General features: G+C 41.5%; 1 protein-coding gene across 8 annotated transcripts in view; it reads right to left on the minus strand.

The window, feature by feature from the left end:
* Positions 1-27,818, minus strand: part of celf4 (CUGBP, Elav-like family member 4) — a 95,515-nt gene that overhangs the window by 57,392 nt on the left and 10,305 nt on the right. For all 8 annotated transcript variants that reach the window (XM_085456148.1, XM_085456146.1, XM_085456150.1 and 5 more), the window contains exon 2: positions 13,162-13,244. In XM_085456148.1, coding sequence (XP_085312274.1) covers positions 13,162-13,244 — 83 coding nt within the window. The remainder of the gene's footprint in view (positions 1-13,161; positions 13,245-27,818) is intronic.

Genomic DNA, 27,818 nt, shown 5'->3' on the forward strand with positions numbered 1-27,818 from the left:
AAATTCCCTAAAGCTAACATGAGCTGTTGTTTTGGTATTTGTTGCCAGTGTTGTATTCCTGTAGTAAAACTACATGGGAGAGTGTGAAGCACAAATCTCTTGTTTCTGTATGTTTAAGATGCTGAGCCTTGCAAAAATTTGACACTCTTCAATGTCTTTGCACAGAATTAAAAACAATGTGTGATTTTTCTAATGTAAAATCTTCTTAAGTTGCAGGTAAAAAATGATGATGTAAGGATCGATACGTAGTGTTCTTCTTTGGTACAATGTAATGTCAGATGTTCTGTTCCCTTTCTGAACCAGTTAGTAGCAGATATATTAAGGTGTCCCAAAACCAAGGTGCAAGCTACACTGTGATTTTTTATGTACATTTCTAGTATGAAGAAAAACACAGGCGTTGTTCGCACTAATGCCAGCATACTAGAGGCACCACTCACACCAACAGTTGTTGCTTTTCTACTTTGATTACTCACAGAGGACGCATAGGTATTATGACTGTGCACAGTTTCAAAGATTTCATGCAGACATCTGAATGGAGCCTCACATTCACCTTCTGATGACATCACATAGACGCAAGTGGACATTCGAAAACTGCAGCATTGGTTATTTTTCCTATTTGTTCCAAGTTTTTCACAGGCCATATATAAAACAAAGAAAAATAAATAATCACATAAACAGATTAACAACATAATTCTTGCAACAGTTGTATTTCTTTCAGTATTTTAGAGGTATTTCTTTTGGTGGTAGAATCCACCTGATCCACTGTACAGAGACTATTGTGTTGTAGAAAGCTGAACATGTAACCTACTTTTAGAACAGATAAACTAATGTGCAGACTGTCAAATTTAATTAGTACATTTGCTTTGCGACTGGGACAAATTAAATGGCCCCCTCTGGAAATCTCCAGAAGTTCCCAGTGGCCACTCTCGTATTGGTGATATGTTGCCTGACAAATGGACCGCCTGGGCATGCCTTCAGAGCCGTAATCATGGTTACAGAAAAAAGGGGTGGGATTTGTTAAAAGGGGGTCAGATGCAATACAGAAGTAAAGTAAAAACACAAAACTGTGTATAATTTAATTTGTTAGCCGCACTATGTCCTATGACTATTATTCTATGTTCTATTATTACTTGCAAATATCAGTTTAGATAATCTAACAGTAAGCCACAGCAAGCTATATCTACTCTAATAATAGCTTTTAAATTAAATAATCAAAATGTGATAACTGAAAAGAGTTTTACAAACATTTTTGTAACTGTTAAATTTTCAGAGGCTAAAAAGTAATTGGACAAACTAACATACCTTTCAGATATAAGGCTTGTTTCCTCTCTTGAGATAATTTGCCAGGTGTTTTTTGTAGCTATCTTTAGTCTTTAGTAACTGAAAAGCATGCTCCGCTGGACTGAGATCAGCAATCAAACAACCCTTCAGTGGCCAACTCTGAGGGGTTGTTTTTGCACTCTGCTTTGGGTCATCATCCATTTCCACAGTGAATCACTGTTCAGTCTATTTTGCAGCGTTTGTCTGAAGCTGAGGAGAAAGTCAAGGATTTCTCCGGCCACTTCTATCACATCCTTAATAAAAAGTAGTGGCTCGGTTTCACTTGAAGCCATACATGTCCATGTCATGACATTGCCTCCATCACGTTTGACAGATGATGTGACTTGCTTCAGATCATGAGTTTTTTCTCTGCTTCACTATACTGTTATCTTCCTATCATATCATCTCATCCTCTCACGTTACCCTTGAGTTCATCCGTCCAAAGATTTCTTTCTTTTCCAGAACTGTGCAGACTCTTTCGGCAAAATCTGGTTAGAAAAGTAAACTCTAATCTTTCACTTTTAGCTGTCATCTGTGCTCTTCTGTGTTTTTGAGCTGCCCAGTGCATTCATTCTTTTTCAGTATGGACCAGACTGTTGATTTGGCCCCACTCCTAAACTTTTTTCTCTCTTTCTGATAGGGTTATCATCAATTTCCAGCCTAATGATGGTCTTCTTCACTCGTGTTGACATCTCTTTGGACCTATACTAAGAGTTCCAGTAAACAGCTACCAAATGCAAGTTCAACACTTGGAACCAACTCAAAATACTTTATTTGGTTAATTTGTCATGGAGTGACAAGGGGCCAGCCCTAACCTGGCCATGGAAATGTTTGTCTGCCTACCGTCCGATTACTTTTTAGGCTCTGAAATTGGGGCCTCTACATTTAAACATGGATAACCAGTTAGTGCAATGCTTTTATCTAACCCCTAAAATTTGCACTTTAATTACATCTTGATTACTTTACATAAAATCCAGTGTGTTGGTAGACATAAGCACGCTACATTTACCAAGAAAATATGTGTGATTGTCTAAAATTTTTTGGATCTAACTGTACTCAGGTAAGTCTTTCTGTGTATCTTTCTCACTGTCGTTCTGCCTGTTTCTCTATCACTCGCTAACACATACACACATATGCAGACCTTGTTGTGTCTGCTGGTTGGAGGTGATGCTCCCAGCAGTGGCATATCAGACCATAATGAAAGCTCATTGCCCATGGTTTGGCAGTGTGGACAAACACTCTTTCCATTCCCTCCTTCACTCGTCCACACACATCCTGAATCACAAACACACAGTGAGAAACGCTTAAGTGGGTGAGTCAGACCCGCGCTCTTCCTGTGTCTCACACACATGAACACTCACCCAGGAGAGACGAGGCAAACAGCAGAGCCCCTGCCAGGTTATATGGAGGGACAGAGTGTTCTGAGTTACTGCACAGTGCAGCCACTCTCCACGGCAGCACCATACAGAGTCCATAAAGCATGATGGATGGCCTATCATCATTTACCTCTTTGGTGACTTCTCAATGCTGTCACACCCCACCAAGCACATGCAAGAGAGGTGAGACACACCAAAGCAGACAGGCAAGCAAAAGGCAGAGCCTAACGACAAAAACAAACAAACAAAAAAAGGCAATGCGGACAAAATGATGCTAAAATGAGCATTACAGAGAGCGATGCAGGCAGGCGGGGAGTGAGAAGGGGGAGAAGAGTTAAACAGAGAGATGGATGAGGGAGCATTTTTGATGTTTGCTTGAATTAATGCACACTTAGTTGCATAAACAAACAGTCGCACACACAGACACGCAAGCACACACCACCACAAAAGAAGTGAACCATCCCCTGTCCCTTCTCTCCTTTGATGACAGCACCCCACACACGTAGAGGCTGTATTTAGAGCATGCAAAATCTACTGTCTCCTCCACTCTTCTCTCTTCTCCTCCTCCTCCTCTCCATCCCACAGCAGAGGGGAGCAGGAGGAGGAGAAGAGGGAGAGAGCGAGGCAGATACAGAGAGAGAAAAGAATGAACACCAGATGCAGCGAAATGACACACTGATAGTTTACATGTCAAAGCGGGTGAGACATCAACAATGGGAGAAGGAAAAAAAGAGAAAAATAACGGCTAGAACAGTAAATAACTTCCATGAGAATGAGTGCAGCCAGAGAGCCAGAGGGGGCCACAAGGCTCACAGCCTGCACTGCAGGCTGGATAGTAAAACACCGTGCAGTGGGTAAATCTGAGCTCTTGTTCTGTTTCGACGTTGGGAACCTGAGGCTTCAATTTACTCGGTTGTGTTTCAGTCAAGTGTGCCATATATTGCTAATGTATAGGGACCTCCAGTGATGAGGTATGGCACTTGCGAAAAGCAGTGGGGCAGAAATGTTGGCTGTATGTTTAAAACTCCAAAATACTAAAAATAAACTCAAAGCTACTTTGGCAGCCAACTTGATATTATTAATTAAGCTATTAGGCTAAAATAACACATAAATTTTCATTTAAGAACAAGTATCTTAAAATACAAACAGATCTCATTGTCACACATTTCCAGAAATAATCTCTGTGCACTCATGCTCACGTAAACACATATCAGATGCCATGCTGCCATGCTGCTCACAAAAAAGTTGCTGTCGCTCTTCACGCCAGCTGCTGCTGCCGTTCATATAGAGTTACAAAAGACATAACAATAATCTGCCCCTACCAAACAGAAAACGGCTCATGTGAACACAATCAGACTGAAACATGAAGCTCAAATAAAATAGCAGTTCTGTCTGATTGAATTGAAGGCATGCAACTGTTTTAACGGGCTGGGCTCCAGCATTGCGAAACAACATTAGGCTACCTGGAAATGGCAGGAAGCTTGTACTGCACATGTTTTATTTAAAAAGTGTTGGAAGGGGTTAATGTGCTTAACAGGTGCTTAAATTATTGTCAGTGTTTTGATGCTAAGTGAATGAATCCTCACCGTGTTGCTGCACTGAGCACTGGAAGAAAATATTTTCACTAGACATCCAACCTTCATAGACACAGAAAGATAGAAAGCATAAGAGAGAGAGCGAGCGAGAGAAGGAGGGGGTCTGCCTCTCTGGACAGTGCCTATTGATCGCCACCCGGCACACATCACCACAACTTTCACAAATTGCTATTGAGAAGTGACCTGTAATGCAATTACTGGCCAATCCGGGGCCTTGGCTGCCATCAATTATTAAAAGCTGCCTGAGTCGTGGCCCGCTATGCCGTCTCAGCTGGTGCGTTGTGTCATTATCACATCTGCCGGCCACCAGCTCACCAGCTGCTTCAGCGGAGTTGGGAATAAGATTTCCGAGTGCCACTTCGCACTCTGCGGAAGGTATCAGAGGATATGGGCCAAACGAAGAAAGTGAAATTGCCACATTATATATTCCAACGGCTACAGCGGAGGTGAGGTGGTGAAGGTCACGGAATAAAATGGGTTTTGTTTTTTCCTTTGCACATTTCCACTGAGCATGAGAATGGTATTTACAGAAGGGTAAAGCCCTCTTTGTGAAATCTGTGTGGTTACTTTATGCTTCATAAAAACTTTTCTAAGTAGAAAACAACATTAATATTGCAGCGTGGTACCACTGGCTCCTAGTATTAAAAACTTTTAGTACTGTAGTCAGTGCGAGTAACAAACCAATGGGCAATGTTTCCATCCACAATCCAACACTTTTATAATTATTTTCCACATATTTCCGCTTCACTTTGGTAGCTTTTCGGAAGTTATTATGAGAGATTACATCAATGATAGAAGGAGTGCATGATGATTGCACTTGGCCTTGAACTGGCAGCAATTTTTTCTAGATGTTTTCATTATAAAAGGCCTTGTTCAAACTGGGCTTTTTTTTCACTGCAATCACAGTGAAATTATTTATTGGCTATCTCGTTCACTGTAAAATACTGTTACCGAAGAAATCGAATCTAGAATGCAACTTAGCATCAATTTTTAAACACTCGAACAACTTTATTCCAAAAATTCTATAAAGCCATTTTGGAGAACGAGTCAAGACTAATGTTCATTTCGAGACTTCAAATAAAATAGAAAGACTTAAAGACAATTAAGCTCAGCAAGCTTTCATTTTATAACAGCAGTTGGTCTGCTTGAGGAAAAAAAAAAAAAAGGGAAAGCGCTGATTAACAGAAAGGGCTGATAAAAAGATGCAGAGCACAGTGGGCTTCACAGTAAAAGCTCCAAGAGCGCTGTAAAATCTCAGGAAAAAAAGAGAACACTGAATGAAAATGTTTGCTGCTGTTTAAAAGCATCTGCTCTGCCCCACATTAACAACTGAGGTAGGACAGACTAGTCGCTGGTGCTTGACAGAAAGGATAGGTGTGCAATGCGAACTGTAATATCCTCCAATGATCAATAAAACACCACTTTAATAGATAAATTATATTGTAGGCGTGACTGATTTATTGCATTTTATTGTTTCCAGTTATCTTTCCACTGTTCTTCAACATTTAATGTGCATGGTAAATTACCTGAACAAGCCACAATAAAAGAAATCAGACAACACAGCACTCGCTGGTGTGGAAAGACACATTGTACTGTATGCGTGAGGAGGCTTGAGAGCATGAAAAAGACAAATAGATATAGCAGTGTGACATACAGCTATTCGGGGGAAAAAAGAAGTCCCTGTCCTGGCAGGAAATTTCAAAGCAGCTGGAGTCAGGCGAACTCAATACAGCAGCAGCAGCAGGAGGTAAAACTATGACAATGGCAGAATGACTATCACAACCAGCTTATGGAGACACTTAAATCTGTGAACTATATGCACACCCAGCGCTGAAGCCAAGGCGCACACTGGTTAGGATGCTATTACAGTGGGGTTTTTTTTTTTTCTTTTTTGAATAGCTCCAGCTGCAGCAGCCTCCACTTCTGTCCTCTCCCCAGCGACAGTCACAGTCACTGCCAGCTTTGTATCTGTAAGCAAGTTCATGGCTTTGAGGGTTTACAAAACAATTCCAATCAAGCAAGAACTGGATGTGTGATTTCTCTGAACAGTAACTTGGGCATCACAGAGCGTTTTTTTTTCTCTCTCAAGATTTTAAAAGTGAATAAACTGCGGCTGGATATATATATATATTTTTAAAAAACCTCTTTTCACTTTGGTGAGTGCAAGGAACAGCCTGAAAATGCCAGTTGTGACATTAGCACTTGTAAATGCTCAGTGGAGCAGGCTGTTGAGGACGAAGACTCATTGGTGCGCTTTAAGACCGTGCTTTCGCGGATCAATACAAACTCGAGGAAAAGACAAGATGATTTCAGACTGTGACAGGAGCTTGAGCCAGCTATAGACTGAGGTGCTGGAAAAAAAGAGCATCCCACTTCTAAAATTTCTGAAGTGGGGGACATGCTTTTAGTCTAAATAATGGTACCTCCTAAAGGTGTTTAGAATCTCTCAGACAGTTCAAGCCATTTCGTTGGAGAGCATATCACGGGTTTTAAAGCTGCTCTTGGCTGAGGTCTTTCTTTGTCTTCCTCATCATTTCCTGCGAGCAGCACCGTAGTAATCTTTCTTATGAGAGTAATCTGTAATTAGAATAATGATTCATACGGCAACAAACTTGAGTCAACACATGTCACGATGATGATTGGCAATGGGGCTGACTGGAACAGTTACACTGGCGAAAACCCAAACTGGATTAGCAATATAATGCTACATGTGCTGCAGTATGGCTCAGTAGTAAAAAAAACCCCTTAAAACGGAAAGAAAAAGTGCATAATTTCACATATGGATCATCAGTCTATTGACCCAGCAGGTAGCATGCACCACCTCTGAAATTAGTTGGCTTATTGGACTACAGTGAACTACTGCCTCGAGACAGATAAATTTTTCTCATTTGTACAATCTGCTCAAACTCCACTTGGCAATGGGAGGTTGTAACATCAGGCCTGGAGCCCAATGATAATGGGACCATTCAGACTTTATATGACAAAAGATGGTGTGTAGGCATGTAATGATCTTTGTTGCAATTATGGCACCATTCATGCTTTACTCCTTAAAGGGGTTCAGCCAAAGCCATCCTATATAAGCCAAAAGTATGCGGACAACCAAACACCACAACCATATTAAAAAAAAAAGTTCACTTCAATTTATGGTTATATGCTAGATTTTGCTTGCGGCAGGTGTAGGGCTAAAAAAAAAAGCTGAAATGACGTCCCACCCTGTTCGTAACAACCTAACTGCCAGAAGAATAGCGGACACTTTAAAGGTGAGGAAGATTAAAAATTGAAACTAGGAGGCAGGAGAGAGGTGCAGCCTTGTCTTTCTCACCCACAGCAATGACATGGATGTGAATGTGAGACTGTCGGAAGATCTGGGGTGAAGGGTTTTTAGATGCTGCTCAACTGTCAGTCAATCACTTTGGTTGGATTGGCTTATACAGTAGTGGCAGCTTAAGCCCGTATGGACATAGCTCCATGTAGTTCAGGGCACAAATCAATCAGTTAATCAATCAAAACCAAAACTAATGGCATTATTCTGCTGCTCTGTTAGCCGCCATTCTTCAGTGGAGGTTGAGCTGGGAACCCGGCTGCAGGAATATGGGCCTGTTTCGGCACAGGAACATTATCGTTACTGGTGTTTGGGTGATAAGGCCTGGTGGACAGAGACTTTTTCAGTTCATCCCAAAGACATTTATGGAGTTTAGCAGTTATGTTTTTCCACAACAAACCATGAACAATGTCTTTTTGGCCCTGGCTTTGGGACATTGCTCCATTGAATGACAGAAGGCGACGATCCCAAGCTACTGCCAAAAAGTTTGACCCACGCTATTGTCCTAAATATTATTGTATGCTGAAGCATCAAGACTGAAACTGAGAGTGTAATCCAAAGAACAAAAAGCCACAGAGCATAAAAAACAGACTATAGCACCTCTAAAACGTAAATTGTTAGAAATAAGAACTTACAAAATTAAGTTTTTCAACAAACTGAAATCTCTGTTTACCTCTGAATTTATTACAAACACTATTTACAGAAAGTCTTTCTGCTTTTCTACTGTCTGTTTGGGGAGACTCATTTAAATTTTTATTGCAGGCTTATGACCTGCCAGATTCCGGCTGCCTACCGCCTCACTTAAAAGCTTTGCTCTGGTGTGGACGCTGGGTACAGTCTACTGTTTCTTCATCCAGACTACTGCCAATGCATGCTGCTATTTTCTTTTTCATCTTAGGCAATGTGAGACTGAAATAAGTTGCTCATTATGTCTATGAGTTGACTAAAATCTGTATGTGCGTGTGTGTGTGTGTGTGTGAGGAGAAGTCGTTTCAAGCTAAAACTTGCTTGTGCATCACCCCGGCATTCTTTCAATGACTGTGCATTCATTAAATGGAGCACCTTATGGGGCAAATGGTTTTCTTTTGGATAGGGGTGATTAGGATAGTTGATGAGGTGATAGCTTGGGGAGAGAGCGGGGATATTTTAGCTCCAGGGTCTGTGGCATTATTCATGTGGACGTGTAGCTATGCCTCCCGCACGCTGAGCCATAAATCTAAATCTACAAGAAGGACTGAACTACAGTACTTGTACACAAATCATAACTGAGCACCACCAAAAACCCCGCCATCCAAACACCTCTTCACCCATGTCACCTGGGGAGCTTGGCAGTTATTGACCAATGAGGGCAACTTATTGAGAAAAAGCTGCCATGAAACTGGGTCGCAGGAGCCAATCAATGGCATGGATTTTTTTTTTTTTTTTTTGCCTTGGCATTATCTCGACTGAGAGCAAGGACTGAAAGCGGGGGTGGTGGTGGGTGGGTTGAAAAAGAAACAGACACAAATCATTCGGTATGGAGGCACCCCGACTATACCTCTCCTTTCACTCCCTCCATCCACCCACTCTTTCCAATCTGCCATCATCCACCCCTTCCTCTTTCCTCCATCCTGCTATTCATTTGCTTTCCTGTGATTTCTGTTGTTTGTTTGCCCCTGGGCTGAAAACTCTGTGTGTTTATGTGTGTGTTTGTGTGTGTGTGTGTGTGAAAGCGCTCTGAAATGACGCATTGATTCACAGTGTTCTATATTTTCTCATCTGGCTCACTATTACAGTGAGAGTCAATCGACGCCGTATTTCTCTCACTCTCTTGCTCTCTCTCTCTCTTTTACTTTCTCCCTATTTCTTTCGCTCTCTCTGTCTTTCTGTGTGTATCGGAGTATCATGTTTTTGAATGGAAGTGCTTATGAGGGGTGTTGTATTGCAGTTACAAGAGAAGTGTTTGGAGTGTGAGTGCATGTGTGTGGGGTGTTTTGTACCTGTTTGTGTGTATTTGTATGCATTATTTTCTAACTTTGAGCTCAGCGCTATGTATGCGAGAGTGCGAGCTCCCTCTGTGCCCTGTGTGGGGGGCACTTGGTAGTGCACTGGCCCATATATATATATATATATATATATATATATATATATATATATATATATATATATATATATATACACACACACACATATATATATATATATATATACACACACATATATATATATGTATGTATGTCCTTTCTGCGTGTGTTGAGGGTGTTAGTGTTTTTATGTTTGCCAGAATCTGCTGGCGAGTCTTTGTGCAGTGTTTCATGAGCACATGTGCTAGTGCTAGCGCTGCAACTCCACCCCGTGACCCACACGTAAATGCACACCCGCATGCACGTGCGCACACAAGAATACATCTTCCCACTCGTGAGGGCTCTTCTTTTGCCAGAATCAATACAGGAGCTTTTTAATGTTTCTTGCCATAGTACGAGTCTGAAACTGGAGCGCAGGATCATAACTGTGGCAGTCAGGGCCTGGCGTTTGGGACGCGCCCCCCCCCCCCCCCCCCTTTTTTTTGTTCTGTCCATTTATGTGCTTGTTGTCTGTTTAACTCAAAAAAGGGAAAATCTTTTTCACAGGCATATTTCCCATTATGTTGGAAATGTAGCCATATTGAACAAGAATTGTCAAAATCTGGAACAGTCATAACTACATGGTACGTTTGCATTTATGGTAACTGTGAAAGCTTACCGTAACGCTAAACTGCTGCAGATGGCCTGCTGTTTCACGTGTAGATCAGTATTTTTCTCATGGTGTTGATTAATAAAATTCTGACACAGCAGACCCACACACTGTGGTACTCATGCCTAAAACAGTGCCTAAAGTGCCTGCAAAATACACGCTTTGTAGTTGAATGTCAACAAAAAAATATTAAATTTAACTGATTGCTCAATCAAGTTTGAACATCAAAAGCAAACTGATACACTTTTTACCAAAGCGTTTGCTTTTTGAACCAAAAATAAGACTATTATATACAACACAATAATCAATAGCAGTCATTTCTTGCTCCATGACCTATTGACTGTTCAGTGATCCATCCACGCTTCAAGAGAGTCTTTCACTCTTTACTTGCTGACTTTGCTCCCTTTGCACTGCGTTGGTTTATCATTCCAATACTGGATCCATGTCTTGAATATTTTGAATGTTCAGCAGCGCTGGCTTCTGTGTCACTTGTCAGTAGAGCTGATTTAATTACGCTAGCAGACACATATTCTCCATCAGCATAATCCTGTGTACCTGTAGTTTGTAGTGCTATAATGGAATGAGCAATGTGAAAACAATTTGTCATCTATCACCAGTAGTACAATGTCAGCGTCACTTTAACATCAGTATTTCTGCTTGTCACTTGTTTACCCAAAGTCTCTCCTGACACTGCACCCGCTCGGTCGCGCGCACACGCACATGCTTACGCTCATGTGTGCGTGCACATTCACATCAGGCATCCCTTAGTACTTTGTCTGAGCTACACCAACAGCCTACAGCCATGCTTACAGGGCATTTCCACTAGGAAGTCAAATCCCCTCTTCTCTCAGCTCACCTGGCAGCACGGAAAGAAAAAAAAAAAGGACGGCAGAAAACTTTTTAAATGTAAGAGCTGGGGAGCAACTTTGACGGAAAAAAGCGCATCAGGACACAAAGTGAAGGGGAAAGAGGCTTTAACAGGGTAGAAAGGAGATTTCATTTGCCGGGTTTTGGTTGTGTTGGCCTGTGAGTGGGGGGATTGATAGAGGATAGAAGGAGAGCGAGTGAAGAAGGTAGGTAGGAAGAAAAACAACACTGAATGAAGGAATGGAAGTAAGAGGGTGTAGCCGTGCGCCATAAAACGTCCCACTGCCTTTCCCAGGGCCAAGTCCTCGCTCTATTTCTAATGAACTCATTTATTCTGTTTTGCTGGATTTACCTTCACCAGCAACAAAAGACAGTCTCCTGGTCTGCCTGTCTGAATTCTCTGCTTCAGGGTTTGTTAAACATCTAGGTCTGTCCTATAGCCTGCCTGTGTTTATCTAGCTCTCGCCATAGGTCAAACACAGACTGTCCTAAACTGCCAAAGGCATCTCTAATTGGCATCTTCCTTCTAAAAACAATATTAATTACAAGCGACTGGTTACAGTAATTTGCTGGTGATGCATTTCTATGTAGCATGTGAAGCCAAACATAGTCCCTTCAAGATGGAAAGGCAGAATCCTCAAAAAAATTTTTTGTGAACCACATATTCTGGTCTGTGTCAAACAATAGCAACAAAGGCAAAAACATCAATCGGCAGCACACTTTGTGTGAACACAAAATCGCATTCTGGTTTTGGCCAAATATTTAATCTCTCCTCGTGTCTCTGTCTCTCCCTCCCTCTTTCTTTCTGAATAATATGCCACTGGGAAGTAAAAAAAAAGAAAAAAAGACTGAGAGCACGGATCCCCACTCCTCCGCTCTTCTTGACTGCACGTCTGTGATGTCATAATCACTCACATCAAAGGCTGTGTGCTCAACACGGCGACTGTCAGCTTCCCTGGAGGCGTCATTAAAAACGAACAGAGCAAACCGAGCCAGGCCTGACAGAAACGCATCAAAACTTCCTAAGACTCACACACACGCACACATATGCGTAGCTAATGCCGGCTACGCATCCATGTTCACGCTCACACGCAGGCATCGGGGAGCATGCACGTACTAATCAAAGCGTGTGACAGAGACAGACACATGCACACAACACACATATGTAATAATAAAATCATGTGTGCGCCAAGGGAAGAGCTCACATTGCTGATAAAACCCTCAGACTCGCATGCGCACACTACTACAAACTGAAAATCTGCATCTTCTCTGTGACAAAGTGAAAACTTCCTCATCCTGTCATGCAAAAATAGAAGTCGAGCATTCAGACGCGCATGTTTTGCTTCCAGCTGCATGTGCGTGTGAACAGCAGCGGCCGCAGCACGTGGACGGACATCTGTCGTAAAAGATGTGCTCTCTTGATATGCATTCACAATGCACTCCTGTTTCGCTGCCAGCCTGGGACTTAATGCAGAGTGTGCACATAAATGTAGAAAGAGTCTACATCTACCAGATTTTCATTCCTCTCTCCTTCTCTCCGTCTATCTCTCTACACACTTGCCCACACACATGGGCGCATGCACACGCACAGACACACACTCATTTACACAAACTGGAGAAAGGACTATAAATAGTATGCCTATGATGTGATGCCGTGTGGTTTATCCCTATGGGTTTGTGTATGTGTGACTGTCAAAGTGAAGAGAGAGGGAGGCAGTGAAAGGAGAGGGGGGGGGGGGGGGTGGCAGATGAAAAAAAAGATCTTTAGGAGAAAGAAGTGTGGTGTATAGCCAGTGATAAGCACTACATGGCAGGCATGGCAAAGACAGAGTCTCCTCTTTGATCTGAAATAAATATAAGTCATTATATGCTAAAATGAGCATCTGTGTTTGTGTGCGACTGAATCCAAGACGTGTTTATGTAAGATTTCGCTTCTGGCTTGGCATGTCTTCTCTTGTGTGCGACTTACTCCTGGCAGGGTCTTCTGCTCGTGCAATGCATTCTGGGCTTTCAGGGCTGACTCTCTGGCACAGTAGGTGAGGAAGGCACAGCCTGAAATACAGCAAGAGAGAAAGACACAATTATGTTATGTGAACTGGGGACAGAGGAGAGACAGCTACGGGAGGGGGATGCACCAATCATCAGCAAATAGCTAAAAACAACACACACACACACACACACACACACACACACACACACACACACACACACACACACACACACGCACAACCACACGGAGTAAGCCTGCAGCCATAGCTCTGAAACTCTGTCTACATGGCCGCAGAGGGAATTTGTTCGTGCTTGTGTGTCCACAATAAACAGCATTTCGGTGACTGAACAAATTGAATATTTCTGCGACCGCGAATGCAATCCACTTGCATGCAGAAGGGAAATAAGTGGGACTAAAATTTGCGTCAACGTGTGACGATTTGTGTATTCTGTTGCGCGAGAGCCACCATGCCCCCATCAACACATCAAATCTGACTGAGCTTTCTCCCTGGCAGCCTGAAATAGCAGTTATCCATTCGTCCATCGCACTCTTCTGGCTGTTGTGACAGGGATAGACAGCCTGACAGCTTCTTTCTCTCTCTCTCTTACCCACCCTCCCTCTACTTTACTCCCTCCACTCTTCATTTCTCCATCTCCCTGCTCCATATGTTCCAAGACTACCCACAATCCTCGGTTTTGTTAGCACCTGGGCTGACATGTGGGGGTGGAGAGAAGATGGAGACGCAGGAGGCAAGGAAGAAGAAGCCGTGGGGGAACGTGCGCGCTGTTCCCTTGCCACCCCCCGCTGACAGTGAGGCACACACCACTGTCAGAGAGCTGACAAACTGTCAATCTACAGATCAAGCCTAATGATTCATGTGTTTGACAGATTAATAAAACGCTCACAGAGACAATTGCACAATAGGTTGATGCGCAATTTGAGCTCATACTGTACGCACAGGTATTTTGGGTGTTTGCTCACATCCAGGTTGTGGGAAAAATGTAAATATTCTTCATTTACACTCATTTCAGTCACAATCAGGGAAAGAACCAAATGTGCACAATTAGCCTTTGGACTTGTTGCATTACAATATCTGGGAATTTTCCAAAAAAGCGATTATAGAGGTATTCAAAATCATTATATCACAGCAGCAAGAAAATATTTCATAGTGCATATAATATATTTATTGTTATTGCTGTTTCCAATCTGTAAGAACAAAGGTACATAGTTTGTTTTGAGAACATCAGCACCTAAGTCTGAGATGATTATCATAGACCCCTACTTACAGACCAAAGACCAAAACACAGTGCATTTTAAATAATGCACCCCCTTCTCGAAGCTCTTTGTCCTTTTTAAATACTGGGGGCTATTTGTTGTTGAGGGTAACATCATGTACAGTATGTGGAAGGAGAGCAGCTTCCATCCTCTCTGCTCTGTGTCTTTAACCCCAGGTCGCCCTGATGGTGGGACCCCAGGGAGCTCTGCTTGTTGGTGTTTTTAATTAACGTGCCTCTCTCTCATTAGGCGAAGTGGGAGCTGGCCGCTGACAGCTTGGCTACCTCCTTGTCCTCTCCGGGCCTGTCGTGTTAGCACTACATGCCGTTGCTGTCCCAAAGGAAGGACACGCAAGCCTCTGATTCACACGTCTGACGCTCATTCACATGTTTGGAGCACAGTCACCTACAGCAATCAGCGTATTCAACATAGGAAGACGTACTCCTTTGGCTTACTTTAAGCAAGAACAGAAATGCAATGTTAAAAATGAATTTTTACTCACAAAATACACCTAAGTAGCAAAAGCTAAAATACTCATGATGACATTTTACATTAACATTTTTTAATTATTAGCAGTGTGTGAATATGTAACATTGCGATGCAGATATGGAGATTATTTCATATTTCAGCTAAACAGTTTGCTCCAGAGGTTCCCAGAAAGTTTTGACTGTTTCACACCCACAGTGATGAATTGCATTTACTGTATATAGAACAGAATGTGCAACATTAGAAGACAGGCTGCATAATGTTAGTTATGTATTTGTTTGCCTGCAAAGACACTTTGGCATGCAGAGTGGAGGAACTAGGTGATCTAATCACCAATAAAATACACCACTTAGTATTTTATTCCCAAACAAAAACAAAATGTAAATCTATTTTATTTATGAAATCATAATTTCCATTTATTCAAATGCACCTGCCTTCCCCACATTTTATAATCTACCCAATCACAACAGCAGATGTAACTCTGAGAGTAAAAGCAACCAAAGACATGCTGGATTACTACATATTAACCCGTGTGATCACTGTGCATTTTGTACATTAAAACTTAACCTGGAAATAGCTACATATTATAGCTGTCTCGTATTAAGTAGAGCATACTGTAATATAGAAGAAAATGAAAGATGTGCTAAGTACATTTATTTAGATCCACTCACGTATGAGAGATGGATGCTCTAACATGACTAAATACACAAACACATACGCATGCACGCCAACACACACATGAAAAGTGACAGTCAACAAATGTTCAATTTATCATCATTGTCACAAGTCAGATGCTGGCAGCAGCTCTAGTATCTGACTAAGATCCATATTGGCCCAGGAGAGAGAGATAAGCTGTTTGTTTCTGCTGTCAATGCTGCCAATTTGGTTTCCCATCACTTCAAATTCAAATCAACAGCAGCGCAGAGGGGGATCTGAGAGAATGTATGTGTGCGTGTGTGTGTGTGAGAGGAGAGGAGAGAGAGAGACGATGGAAGATGGAAAGAAGGGCAAAAAGAAAGAGGGGGAGGAGAACAGCAGAGAGGAAAAACAGAACAGCGAGGGATGCTCGGTAAGAGACGGAGAGGGAGAGAGAGTAGATAAGATCACCTAGCTTCTGTGAACACCATCCCCCTGTGTCCTACACTCGCTTCTTATCTCAACTGCAGCAGACACCCTAAAGGGACACACACCCACTGAGAGGGAGAGAAACAGAAAACGAGCGAGAGACAGCGAAAGAGGGAGGGAGGGAAAGAGAGAGAGAGAGAGAAATATGGGGAAGGAAATGAGAGAAGATGAAAGAAAGCAGCAGGGGAATGGTGGAGGCTGAATACTTTCTGGTGGAGGAAGAAGAAAGAAATCTGCCATCACCAGACCTTATTTAAACGACAGCTGTGTTGGACCACATGGAGCTTTGACCTTGTTGATTTGGAAAACCCAAATTTGATGAGCTGCCTTTGCCAATGGGTTGCCCAACAAGTTGCCAATGGGACTGATTCATTGTTTGTTTAAACATTCTGTTGTAAAAGATAACTCAACGAGGAGGGATCATTCATACCAAAGAACATTATCCTGTATATACATTATATATGAATCTAGAGGAGTTTAGCGATTAGATACCGATAATGCAACATAGCAGAGCGGTGTCCTGAACAAAAGTAGGAAATGGGACAGGACCCCAGAGTCTAGATGCTGGTGATGGAGCAGGGTAAGCAGATGGCTGATGGAGACTTCGTGTTACTCTCTGATTATCCAGGATGAGGTGGAGATGGAGCGGAATGCAAAGACAGTTGAAAGGCAGGAAGACAGAAGAGCTATGTGCAGAGAGAATAGGGATGGTGGACTGATCGTCTTGGATAAGAGGGCAAGAAAATCATTGGACCGCAAAGTTGCAGTGACTTTGACAGTAAAGTGGAAGTGGGAAAGTGGCAGTGAAGAGGAGAATTGCTCAAACATGTAATGCGCACATTTGAATGGAAACAGATTCTCCTTATTAAGCTAAGCTTCATTTCAATGACTGATGCCGAGTATCAAGTCAGGACTTTGGCTAACATTACCCCCGATTTGAAACGAGTGCTTCAATCCAACTTGTGTTATGCAAATCAGATATTTGATTTTTTTGGGTTATATTTTAGCTCATGAGGAGCTAAGTGCTGTAATCTGTTGCTAACTTTTTTTTTAAATAGAAGGAATCCACACAACCTTTCCTGGTTTTGAGGATGTGGTATGTTACATGTAGACGTACATATGTTGCCATTTCATCCAATCTAACAGTTTACCTCGTTAGTAAGTAGCAACATAGATTTATCAGTTCACCAGTCCATTCTGATCCACTTATCTAATTCAGGGTCCCAGCTACTATAGACAACCACACCTATGGGCAATTTAGAATCACCAATTAACTCCACCAACTGTGTGTCTTTGGACTGTGAGAGCATGCCAGAGTAACTGGAGAGAACTCATGCGACATTGGAAGAACACGCAAACTCCACACAGAAAGGCTCAGGACAGATGGTGGATTTGAACCCAAGACCTTCTTGCTACGAGGCACCAGAGCTAACCTCCATGCTATAGCAATTCGAACAAATGTTAAACAAATACTAAAAATGTATCTATATGCTACTTCATTATTTATTTTTTAATAACTAAAGACTGTCGACATATTTAACGTGTAAACTGGGTGTAAAGGTAATTAAAACCCTCAGATTCCCAGAAACAATATAGCAACCGTGATCTCTGTGACATCCATGGCCCAGGTTGGGGACACACCATTCTTCAAATTCTCCTTTGAAACTAATTATAATCCTACTAAAATTAAAAGGACTAATGAATTAGTGCTCAGCACTGTTACCGGACACATGAATCACTTTTTACCAGCATACACTGCCTGATGCCACCCAAGACTAAAAAACTTGAGGGACAATGTTATTGTACAGAGTTCTCTAATTATCTTCTGCCTATTAATTCAGGGATTGTAAAAGGCGGACATAAAAAGTTCCCTCCTCTCGCTCTCCCTCTCTCTCCCTCCTTTTATTCCCAGCTACAGATGAGGAGAAACTCCCAGTGATCATTTAAATATTTCAGAACAACTTGGTAAGAGCCTAAAAAGAGTCAATAGCATTAGAAAGCTTTATCCACGGCACAGCTGAAATCCCTGGAACTCTGCCTTGAAAAACTTTGGCATGAAACTTTGTTTGAGGCTGTCCAATTTCAGTCAGTCAATAGAAATCTCCACGTCTCCCCCTACCTCACTTCTGTTAGCACTTATCTTCACCTGAAAGGGTTGACCAAGGACAGACTTTGCTCAATAAACAGAGGAATGTTTTTTTCCTCCTTTTTAAAAGATTGACCTTAAGACAAGAACGTTCTGACTGGATTTCTGTGAGTGCTGAGGCTTAGATAACGCTCTTCAATTCACTCTTGAAATGGGTCAGAGTAAAGACAAAAATTCTTGACTTATTGTGTTCAGAGAAATGGCATATAAAGCCTTGGTCTTTTAGTCGTATGGTGAAAATGAGTAGCACTGAGTGCAAAAGTGGAATACTAATAAGTGTTATATTAAAAGAGTTTCTCAACGATACAGTTGCCCTTGTACTGCTGTAACTGGGACACTCGGTATGAGCCATACAATTGCTATTCAGTCTGTATCTGGTTTTCAAATGCAATAAAATTAAAAGAGTAAAGTTAATACTTGCAATGCAGAGGAAAAAAACTGCTTTAAAAAAATAAAAAATAAACACAGCTATTAAAACCATGTCTCTATAGCTATATTCCCATCTTATCTTTATTCGCTGCAGAATCATTCTCGCCATTTCTCTAATGCATATGTATACAGGGAAATGTTTAGGATGACTTAAAGTGGCAGACTTGAGAAAAAAAGAAAAAAAAGTCACATATCTCCAAGTAAATCTGATATCGAAACGTAAAAGCCCAGACAAGCCCCCTCACTTTTGGTTCTGCGAGGAATAGTAATTCAATAAAGTGAGCAGCAGCCGCTCATATCCCCTTCACCTTTGCTGACCTTTCAGATCATTACTCACCAAGGAAGAAAGAGACAGAGGATAGAGGCTATTTTAGGGGACACAGCCAAGGTCTCCGGGAACACGCCAACTTTCTCCTGTATTGTCTTAAAATCTTTAATTGGCTGCTGTAATCGCTGATTAAATGAAAAAAAAAAAAAGCACTTTGAAGCCCACAGTACGAGCTCAGAGAACAGAACTGAGTGTACGAGTGGAAAAAAATAACTCAGTTGCTCAAATCGAGCATCTTTTTTTTTCACTGCGTGAAAGAGGCCTTAAAAATTCAGGAGTTGTTTCAGGGGACGAATGAATGTTGGTCTTGATTATGATATTATTTCAGCAGAGTGAGGCAGAACTAAGGGGCAATGTTATGAAAGAGGAGGTGAATTCATTTGTAATAGAGTGTAATAGCAGTCTCAGCTCTCCCATAGGCAGCTATATGCAGATCCCTCAGCCCTCTCTTCGGGGGGAACTGGAAGAATCCATAATATAGAAACGCACAACAAGCGTACCACTGAGGGAAGCAGAGAGCAGGAATAGATAGAGCAAATGTTAATAACCAGGTGATGGATGAATCTCTGAGGGACGGCACTTCTGTACGTCTGTTATATTTTTTTCCATTCTTAAAAGTGCAGGACATAGTCATTTTGAACAATAAAGGGGACTCCGGTTGTAACTAAATTACTTTTGGAGATGAGGATATGAAGATCGTAAAATAAAAGTCATTATACTGTATTCTGTGTGAATACTAAGTTCTGATTGACTCGGGGTGTAAAATAAATTTTAATAACTGGGCATTTTCTGCAAAACTGTTAAATCATCAAGGCAAATCAAAGCTTGCTCATGGTTTGAATGTGAATTTTAAGCAGCACAGTGAAAAATACCCAGAATAAATTACTCCCAGATTGCCCTGAAAGATGTGGGAATAAAAACAACCTTATTTCAGATAATAGAAGCTTTGAAAACCAGGTAACTTTACATTTCAATGTGGTACCTTTAGGGGGATAATAAAGGGAGACAAAAACAATCGACATTACAGATTCATGCAAACTAAAAACGTTTTTCCCTCGATGCAACGTCGTTTTCAATGAGCGGGGTAGTGTTTTAGACTTCAGTAGAAGTCCCTACACATCTAAGCGGTATGACACTGTAGGAAAATGATTGGGATTGTCACTGTCATGGGACTTGTCAGCGTCTCCAAGGATACGCAGGAGAAGCAGCAGATGGGAGTCTGCCTTTTAACATCTGGTTAAGGTGGTTAAAGGGTTGTTTTCATGTGTTCTTTTTAGGGTTGAAGGCCATCTGATTTATAGCACCGACTCCTAATCTAACCTTTCTATGCTTCAATGCTTTTCTACTTTGGATATTAAAAAACAATGACAGTAAAGGAACAGTGAACAGCGATGCATCAGTATGTAATGAGCTGGGAGTAACGATGAGCTGACCTGATGCCTTCTAACATTACAACTAAAGATGAATAAAAAGCCTTTTTCGTTTGTTTCTTTTGTTTTGATTGTGACATACATGCGTGAGAAACAATGAGAACTTTTAAATGGTTTGTGCTTGTGTTTGTGTGCGCGTAAGTCCCTGAAGACAACAAGTCCCATCTCTCGCCCTGCTTGCCAGAGTTGCCGTCTCTAAGCTGTGCTAATCGATCGGTGAAGGAGGAAAAAGGGCCAGCTTTAATGTGTTGCATGTGAAGGATTTAGTGGAGAGCACAGCCATTGAATCAATGGAGTAGAAAATGCATCATTAGGACAGTGTCAACTCCCTCTGCCCCCACAGACACACACACACACACACACACAGAGTTGCAACAACCCTCACTCAACCTCCACTCCCCCCCCTTATCCCGAGTGCACTGAAAACGTCCACATATTCATACAATCGCATGACGTGAGGCGTGCACAGAAAAGGCACGCATGTGATGCTTCAGCTCTCATAGCACAAAATAAAATACCTTCTTAAACAGCACTCACTCTGAGTGCATCCCATGAAACATGGATGCTCCAACACCCACTTGTATGAGCTTGTTAAAAGCTCCCCTGATGGCAAAACACAGACGTTAAATGTCCCAAAAATCCAGGCAGACGAATCACCTCACTCCCATCCTGCCGCTGCCATTTTGTCAGGAAATGTTTTGGGGGGGGGACTAATTTTAGCTTTTCATTATATGAATTATTAAAACTGCAGTGACTCCTATGACGAACTTAAAGTCTGAACCCGGACATACCAGGTCAGTCACTGTGGGAAATTTATTGAGGCAGAGACTAATAAAACAATGTGGGACAGATAACAAATGGGCATTTTTGAGCTCATGTTACTATAGTTCAATGTATTATATGGGAATATTATACTTTAGTCAGTGGAAAAACCTCTTAAGGAGTGTTTGGACTACTGTGGGACACCAAAACGCTCCTTCAAAAACAGCACTACACAGCAGTACAGGATTTATAGATGGTGATGGTGATTTTTTTGGTTTCTTGTGTATAAATACCATTAAGAGACAGACTATACCGGCCCAGTGTGTGTGACAGTTGTGTGCACAATGTTTTTTCATCATCTGTAGTCTGCTTTACTAAGAGATTTTGTTATGAAATGGTACTTGTAGGTTTTTCTTAGTTGGAAAAAACTGACAGTGAAACACGAACCATGAGTCACACCTGCTCACGCTGCACTCGCTTAATGGATCTAAAATTAACATGTTCAAAAGTTGCTGTGTGGATTTGAATGGGGATACTGACTGACTGAAATGAACTGAACATAAATTCAACATTCAGACTTCAGCAAAGTTTATTATGCTTTTTTCACAGACAGACAGACAGACAGACAGACAGACAGACAGATAGATAGATAGATAGATAGATAGATAGATAGATAGATAGATAGATAGATAGATAGATAGATAGATAGATAGATAGATAGATAGATAGATAGATAGATAGAGGGTCAACAGTCAGACAAGGACCAGGCAAAGCTGATTAATCAAGAATCCATCTCCGGATGAATCATGTATCACTAAGAAGACAAAGTGAATTCTGTCATGGGAGTGGTCCCATGTCTCATCCCCCTGGTAAAACACTTACAGGATAAAGACTCCCATTAATATTCCTCTGAGCTCCTCGCCACTCCACCTGCCTCTCTCTTCTCCTTTCCTCTCCCTGTCCTATTATCCTGCCTCAGCGGACATCCTGTCCTGTCCCGTCCGCCTTGCCAACCTGCAAGATGGAGATGAGAGGACGATCCAAATGCAGAAGGGGGAACATGAATCATTACACTTCCTGTTGTTGCACACCGTCCGGGGAAGGAAGAGAGAGGACGCCCCCGGGGCTCCGATTGATTCTGGAGACTTAATTGGGTTTATTAGCCAAGATGTTGGGCCCCGTGAGGAGGCTCCCAGAGGCCGCGGAGTTCCCCCCCTCCCCCCATCCCCATTCCCACTCTTCTGAAGGAGAAAGCCTGCGTAATTGTTTTCCCTCCATCTTCTGTGTCATTGTCAGATGGGTCCTGCGGGATTATTAGCAACCCCAGGTCCCTCAATAATTCATCCAGAGCTATTTATACACAGATGGAGAGTCCTCTAAAGTCTCCCCCAGTGAGATTATCTGACGCTTAGACAGACAGACAGAGAGAGGGAGAGCAATGAAGAGAAACCGGGCTACAAAGGGAAAAGCACGAGAGAGACAGAGAGAAAATGGGAGAGACGTACAAAGAGAGTAAGAAGGATGGAGAGAGGCAATCACAAAAAGAAATGCAAAGACGAGCAAAGCAAGTTTGACAGTGAGAATGAGAGACAGCAGTGGTTTAGGTAGGCACAATGACAATGATTCTGGTGTGCATTGAGTTTCAAGGTGAAACTCTCTGCTCTGCTTTGGCAAAGTGAACAAAAGCACTGTCCCGGGAATAGCATATCCTCACACAACACACATTAATGGCTTTTAATCTTCCCCCCTTTTTCCTTCATTTAACACAATTAAGATGTTTGCAAAGCTAACATGGACCACTAGTCGCTATAGGAAGGACAGATGAAAGACACTCAGGGATTTCCATATACAAAGTAAACACAGTTATCCATCCTTTCTAACGTGTCAGTGCGTAAGACCAACAAAACAGCAGCCAGCCATTTCTTAAATCACCTAATAATTCACTAACATAACATTAACACATTAGCATATTAACATTAGCGCATTAAACAGCTTCTAATCCCAAACAGATAGTGGCTGGGCTACACAAGGCTGCGCAACTGCTGGCTTTTAATAGCTTTGCAGATACCTGTGTCTTTCCGCCTGCAAGTTAAGGGGACATTTTGTTGTCGTCAGACTAATGAAGCCTTTGGCGCACAAAGTTGATTTTCAAAGTCCCTTTGTTGGCGCTCCAGCCGCAGATAATTATATATATTCATCCCCTTTGGCAGTCACTTTTATCCAGCTCATTTAGAAAGCTTGGCTTCCTCTTGGACAAATTGGGACATTGAAAGGCAGATTGGAGTGATAGTTTTTACATTTTGCATCGATGGCACATTAATCAGGGCAACTATGGCTATGGGAAAAGTCTCAAGCGCCCTCTGAAACACAAGCCATTTATCTGTAACAAATAGTATCGCCGTTAAAGCTACGCCTTTATCTAAATGCATTGTTTCATTCTGTATGAATATCTTCCGAAGTAAAATTCTAATTTCCCAAAACATGGGAGCTTAAACCTCTTCAACCTAAATCTAATAAACTGCAAATAAAATCTGGGTTTTGGAAATGGATTTGAAAGCCTAAAGCAGTACACACACACTGAGGTGTGTCAGCGAGAACATCACCTCAAAACATAACTGCATTTCTATGGATGCTGTGAACAGCAAATCTGCTCAGTGAACATTTTACATTTTGCTGTTTTCTTTTTAAGATAAGTTTCAAAATGTTTTCCCTTGTATAAAAAATATTAGACAGAATTCAGTATCTTTTACACATGAGAATAAAAAATGTTTGGATGGAAACGTTTTCAGAAAATGCCAATGCAAACTAATTTGGTCAAAGGAGCTTGCAACGAAAAGCGTCTGAAGCTCCTTTGACTACGATGACCTGGATGACTGAGAACCTTCACAGACAAACTAATTTGGTAACTTTTAATCAATGACTAACAATCAATGGTAAACTGAGTATGTCACTTACTTTTCATTGCTGTATACAATTAAATCATAATGAATAATAACACCTAGGTTTATAACACCTGCTTTAATGGACATAAAAATGATGTTGAGGAAATTCACATGACTGAACCTTTGTCTTATAAAAGGCATAAACTGTAACACTACAAATGACTAGTGAATATACTGTTTGGTAATTGTGAAATAACTGTTCACTTGAGTTCAGTTAACAGTTTACTATTTATTACTGATGGTTATTATGGATTTCTACCACTAGTTTGACATTTCTTCTAAACTACTGGGAAAGTTTTTGTTAGCTTTAGGTAAAGCCAATGCCAAATTAATTGCTGCTGCCCACTGCGTCCTTACAGTATTGATGAACAGTCTATAAAGTAAGAACACTTTTCTCTCTCTCTCTCTGCTACACACACACACACACACACACACACACACACACACACACACACACACTTCTGTTGCTCCGGGGAAAGCAAAGCTTATCAACTACCCAGTGCTCACACACTCTCACACACACACACAGACTTCACTGTCTCTATCTATAAACCCCATGAAATCATTCCACACCAAGTGAAGCAGGCTATGTATAGGTTTGGCCAGGGTTCCATCTCCTGTTCTGTGATTAAAGGACCAAACTAATAGGCTCTGTCTCATTGGGAACCTGTGTGGGGCTGGGAGAGACCTCCGAAGCCATTAAATTGCAAATCTGTAATAATTTGCTGAAGGCTTTCTGTCCAGATCATTCCCTGGGCTGATTTGTGCATTGAGGTAGCGTTCTGAATGGCCAAGCACAAACCCAGCTGAGCCCACCAGCTAGCCAGCCAAGTTAGTCTACAAGGGGCCACGCTCCAGATGTGCATGTACACACACACACGCACGCACGCACGCACGCACGCACGCACGCACGCACGCACGCACACACACACACACACACACACACACGCACCATATTTACTTTGCAAGAACCACAATACAAAGTTTCACAGTCTTTTTCACTTAATTTGCACCAACAATCTGCTTCTAATTAAAGCCAAATTAAATAAAGGCGTGAGCTAATACGCTTCATAAGTCCATGCAAGTTCAAACCTCCTTTTTGAGGTGCAGATTTGTGGAATGGAACCTTCTTAAAGACCATAAAAGATATTTTCTACATCAGCTTACATGTGATGAACACGAATGCTCGGTTATTTTTTCCAGGCAGCTATGTTTGACAGGGGGCTTTAGATTGCAGGCAAATCCCACGTCGCAGCTTGTTAACTTGTTATTTAACCCTATAACAACAAGTTACATATTTGATACCAGAGTTTTTGTGAGTTTTTGAGACCACTGTGATTTCTTTCCCCCTGAAAACCTTAAATAAATTGCACAATACACTTTTAAGCAGTAAGTTGCACAGAAGCAATAAGTTGCACAAATTTTACACAGTACAGCAAATACAGATTTCAACTAATTTTTCCATAAAGAAAGATCTGGTGGTTCTTCAGCTTTAACAGCTAGTCAGTTCCAAACTAAAATGAAACATCTGCATTACAAAAAAAAAGGAAGAAGTTTGTAAATTTTTACTGTTGTTACTTTTGGCACTTGAACTTCTTTCAGAAAAAGAAAAAAAAATCCTGGGTTGTCCAGGATTTCTGCTGCATGAGATGAAATGCATATTGCATTCAATTTTGATGCAACACAGCTGAAGCATGCCAGTGACAATAGAAAACCTCTGTAATGCAGTAAGGCAAGGCAAGGCAAGTCAAGGCAAGGCAAGTTTATTTGTATAGCACAATTCAACAACAAGGTGATTCAAAGTGCTTTACAGAGACATTAGAAACAAGAACAAATAAAAAGCATGATTTAAAATTGAATAAAACAAGCAAATAAACTAACTAACTAATTAACAAACAAACAAACAAACAAACAAACAAACAACAGTATATAAAATCAAAACAGATAAAATCAGAACAGTAGATAAAATCAGTAGTTAAATGTAAGTTTTGAAATTTAAGCTTAAAGTGTGGATTTGGTGCTTTATTCAAATGCAGCTGAGAACAGGTGAGTCTTCAACCTGGATTTAAATAAACTGAGTGTTTCAGCTGATCTGAGGCTTTCTGGGAGTTTGTTCCAGATATAAGGAGCATAAAAGCTGAATGCAGCTTCTCCGTGTCTGGTTCTGACTCTGGGAACTGATAAAAGACCGGATCCAGATGACCTGAGGGATCTGGATGGTTCATACTGGGTCAGGAGGTCATTGATGTATTTTGGTCCTAAACCATTCAGAGCTTTATAGGCCAGCATCAGAACTTTAAAGTCTATCCTCTGACGGACAGGCAGCCAGTGTAAGGACCTCAGAGTTGGACTGATGTGGTCCACTTTTTTGGTCTTAGTGAGGACTCGAGCAGCAGAGTTCTGAATGAGCTGTAGTTGTCTGACTGATTTTTTAGGTAGACCTGTAAAGATGCTGTTACAGTAATCAAGCCTACTAAAGATGAATGCATGGACTAGTTTTTCCAGGTCCTGTTGAGACATCAGATCTTTTATCCTTGATATATTCTTGAGGTGATAGTAAGCTGACTTTGTTATTGTCTTAATGTGTTTTTCTAAGTTTAGGTCTGCATCCATCACTACACCCAAATTTCTCGCCTGGTTTGTGGTTTTTAGATGTATAGATTGAAGTTCTCTGGTGACCTGTAATCGTTTTTCTTTGGCGCCAAAGACTATTACCTCAGTTTTGTTTTTGTTTAGCTGGAGAAAATTGTGGCACAACCAGTCATTGATTTCCTCAATGCATTTACCAAGAGCCTGTACAGGGCCTCGGTCTCCTGGTGACATTGTGATATATATTTGTGTGTCATCTGCATAGCTGTGATAGTTTATTTTGTTGTTGTTTATAATCTGTGCCAGTGGGAGCATGTAGATGTTAAACAGAAGGGGTCCCAAGATGGAACCTTGGGGAACTCCACATGTGATACTTGTCTGCTCAGATGTGAAGTTACCTATTGATACAAAGTATTTCCTGTTTTCTACGTATGTTTTGAACCAGTTTAGTACAGTTCCTGAAAGACCTGTCCAGTTCTCCAGTCGTTTGAGTAATATGTTGTGGTCAACTGTATCAAATGCTGCACTGAGATCCAGTAAAACTAGGACTGACATTTTTCCACTGTCTGTATTCAGACATATGTCATTAAACACTTTGGTCAGAGCGGTTTCAGTGCTGTGGTTCTGTCTAAAACCTGACTGGAAGGCATCGTAGCAATTATTCTGTTTTAAGAAGTAACTGAGCTGTTGAGAAACTGCTTTTTCAATGATCTTACTTAAAAACGGGAGATTTGAGATCGGCCTGTAGTTGTTCATTTGTGTCTTGTCAAGATTGTCCTTTTTCAGTATAGGTTTGATTACAGCAGTTTTTAGTGATTCTGGAAACACACCTGATAATAAAGAAAAGTTGACGATCTGTAACAGGTCTGACTCTAAAGTCTTTGAGACCTTTTCAGTAAAAAGTTGTTTCTGTCCACAAGCGACCTACGCAGCTGCACCCTCACGTGAGCAACTTTAAATAGCAGTCAAGATCAAACTTCAAAAAGTAGCATGTGAGGAAAATCCACAAACAGACACACACACCACTGACAAGTATACAAGTCCAATTAACATGTTGTCAGAGATCATGCTAATATGGAGGGCACTTCCTTATTTACCCCTGGGGCACCTGGGCGCTGCAGGGG

Source organism: Copadichromis virginalis, linkage group LG5, assembly GCF_057382275.1.
Source record: "Copadichromis virginalis isolate Kocher_CV1m ecotype Utaka linkage group LG5, C_Virginalis_male_GT1.1, whole genome shotgun sequence".
Taxonomy (NCBI): domain Eukaryota; kingdom Metazoa; phylum Chordata; class Actinopteri; order Cichliformes; family Cichlidae; genus Copadichromis; species Copadichromis virginalis.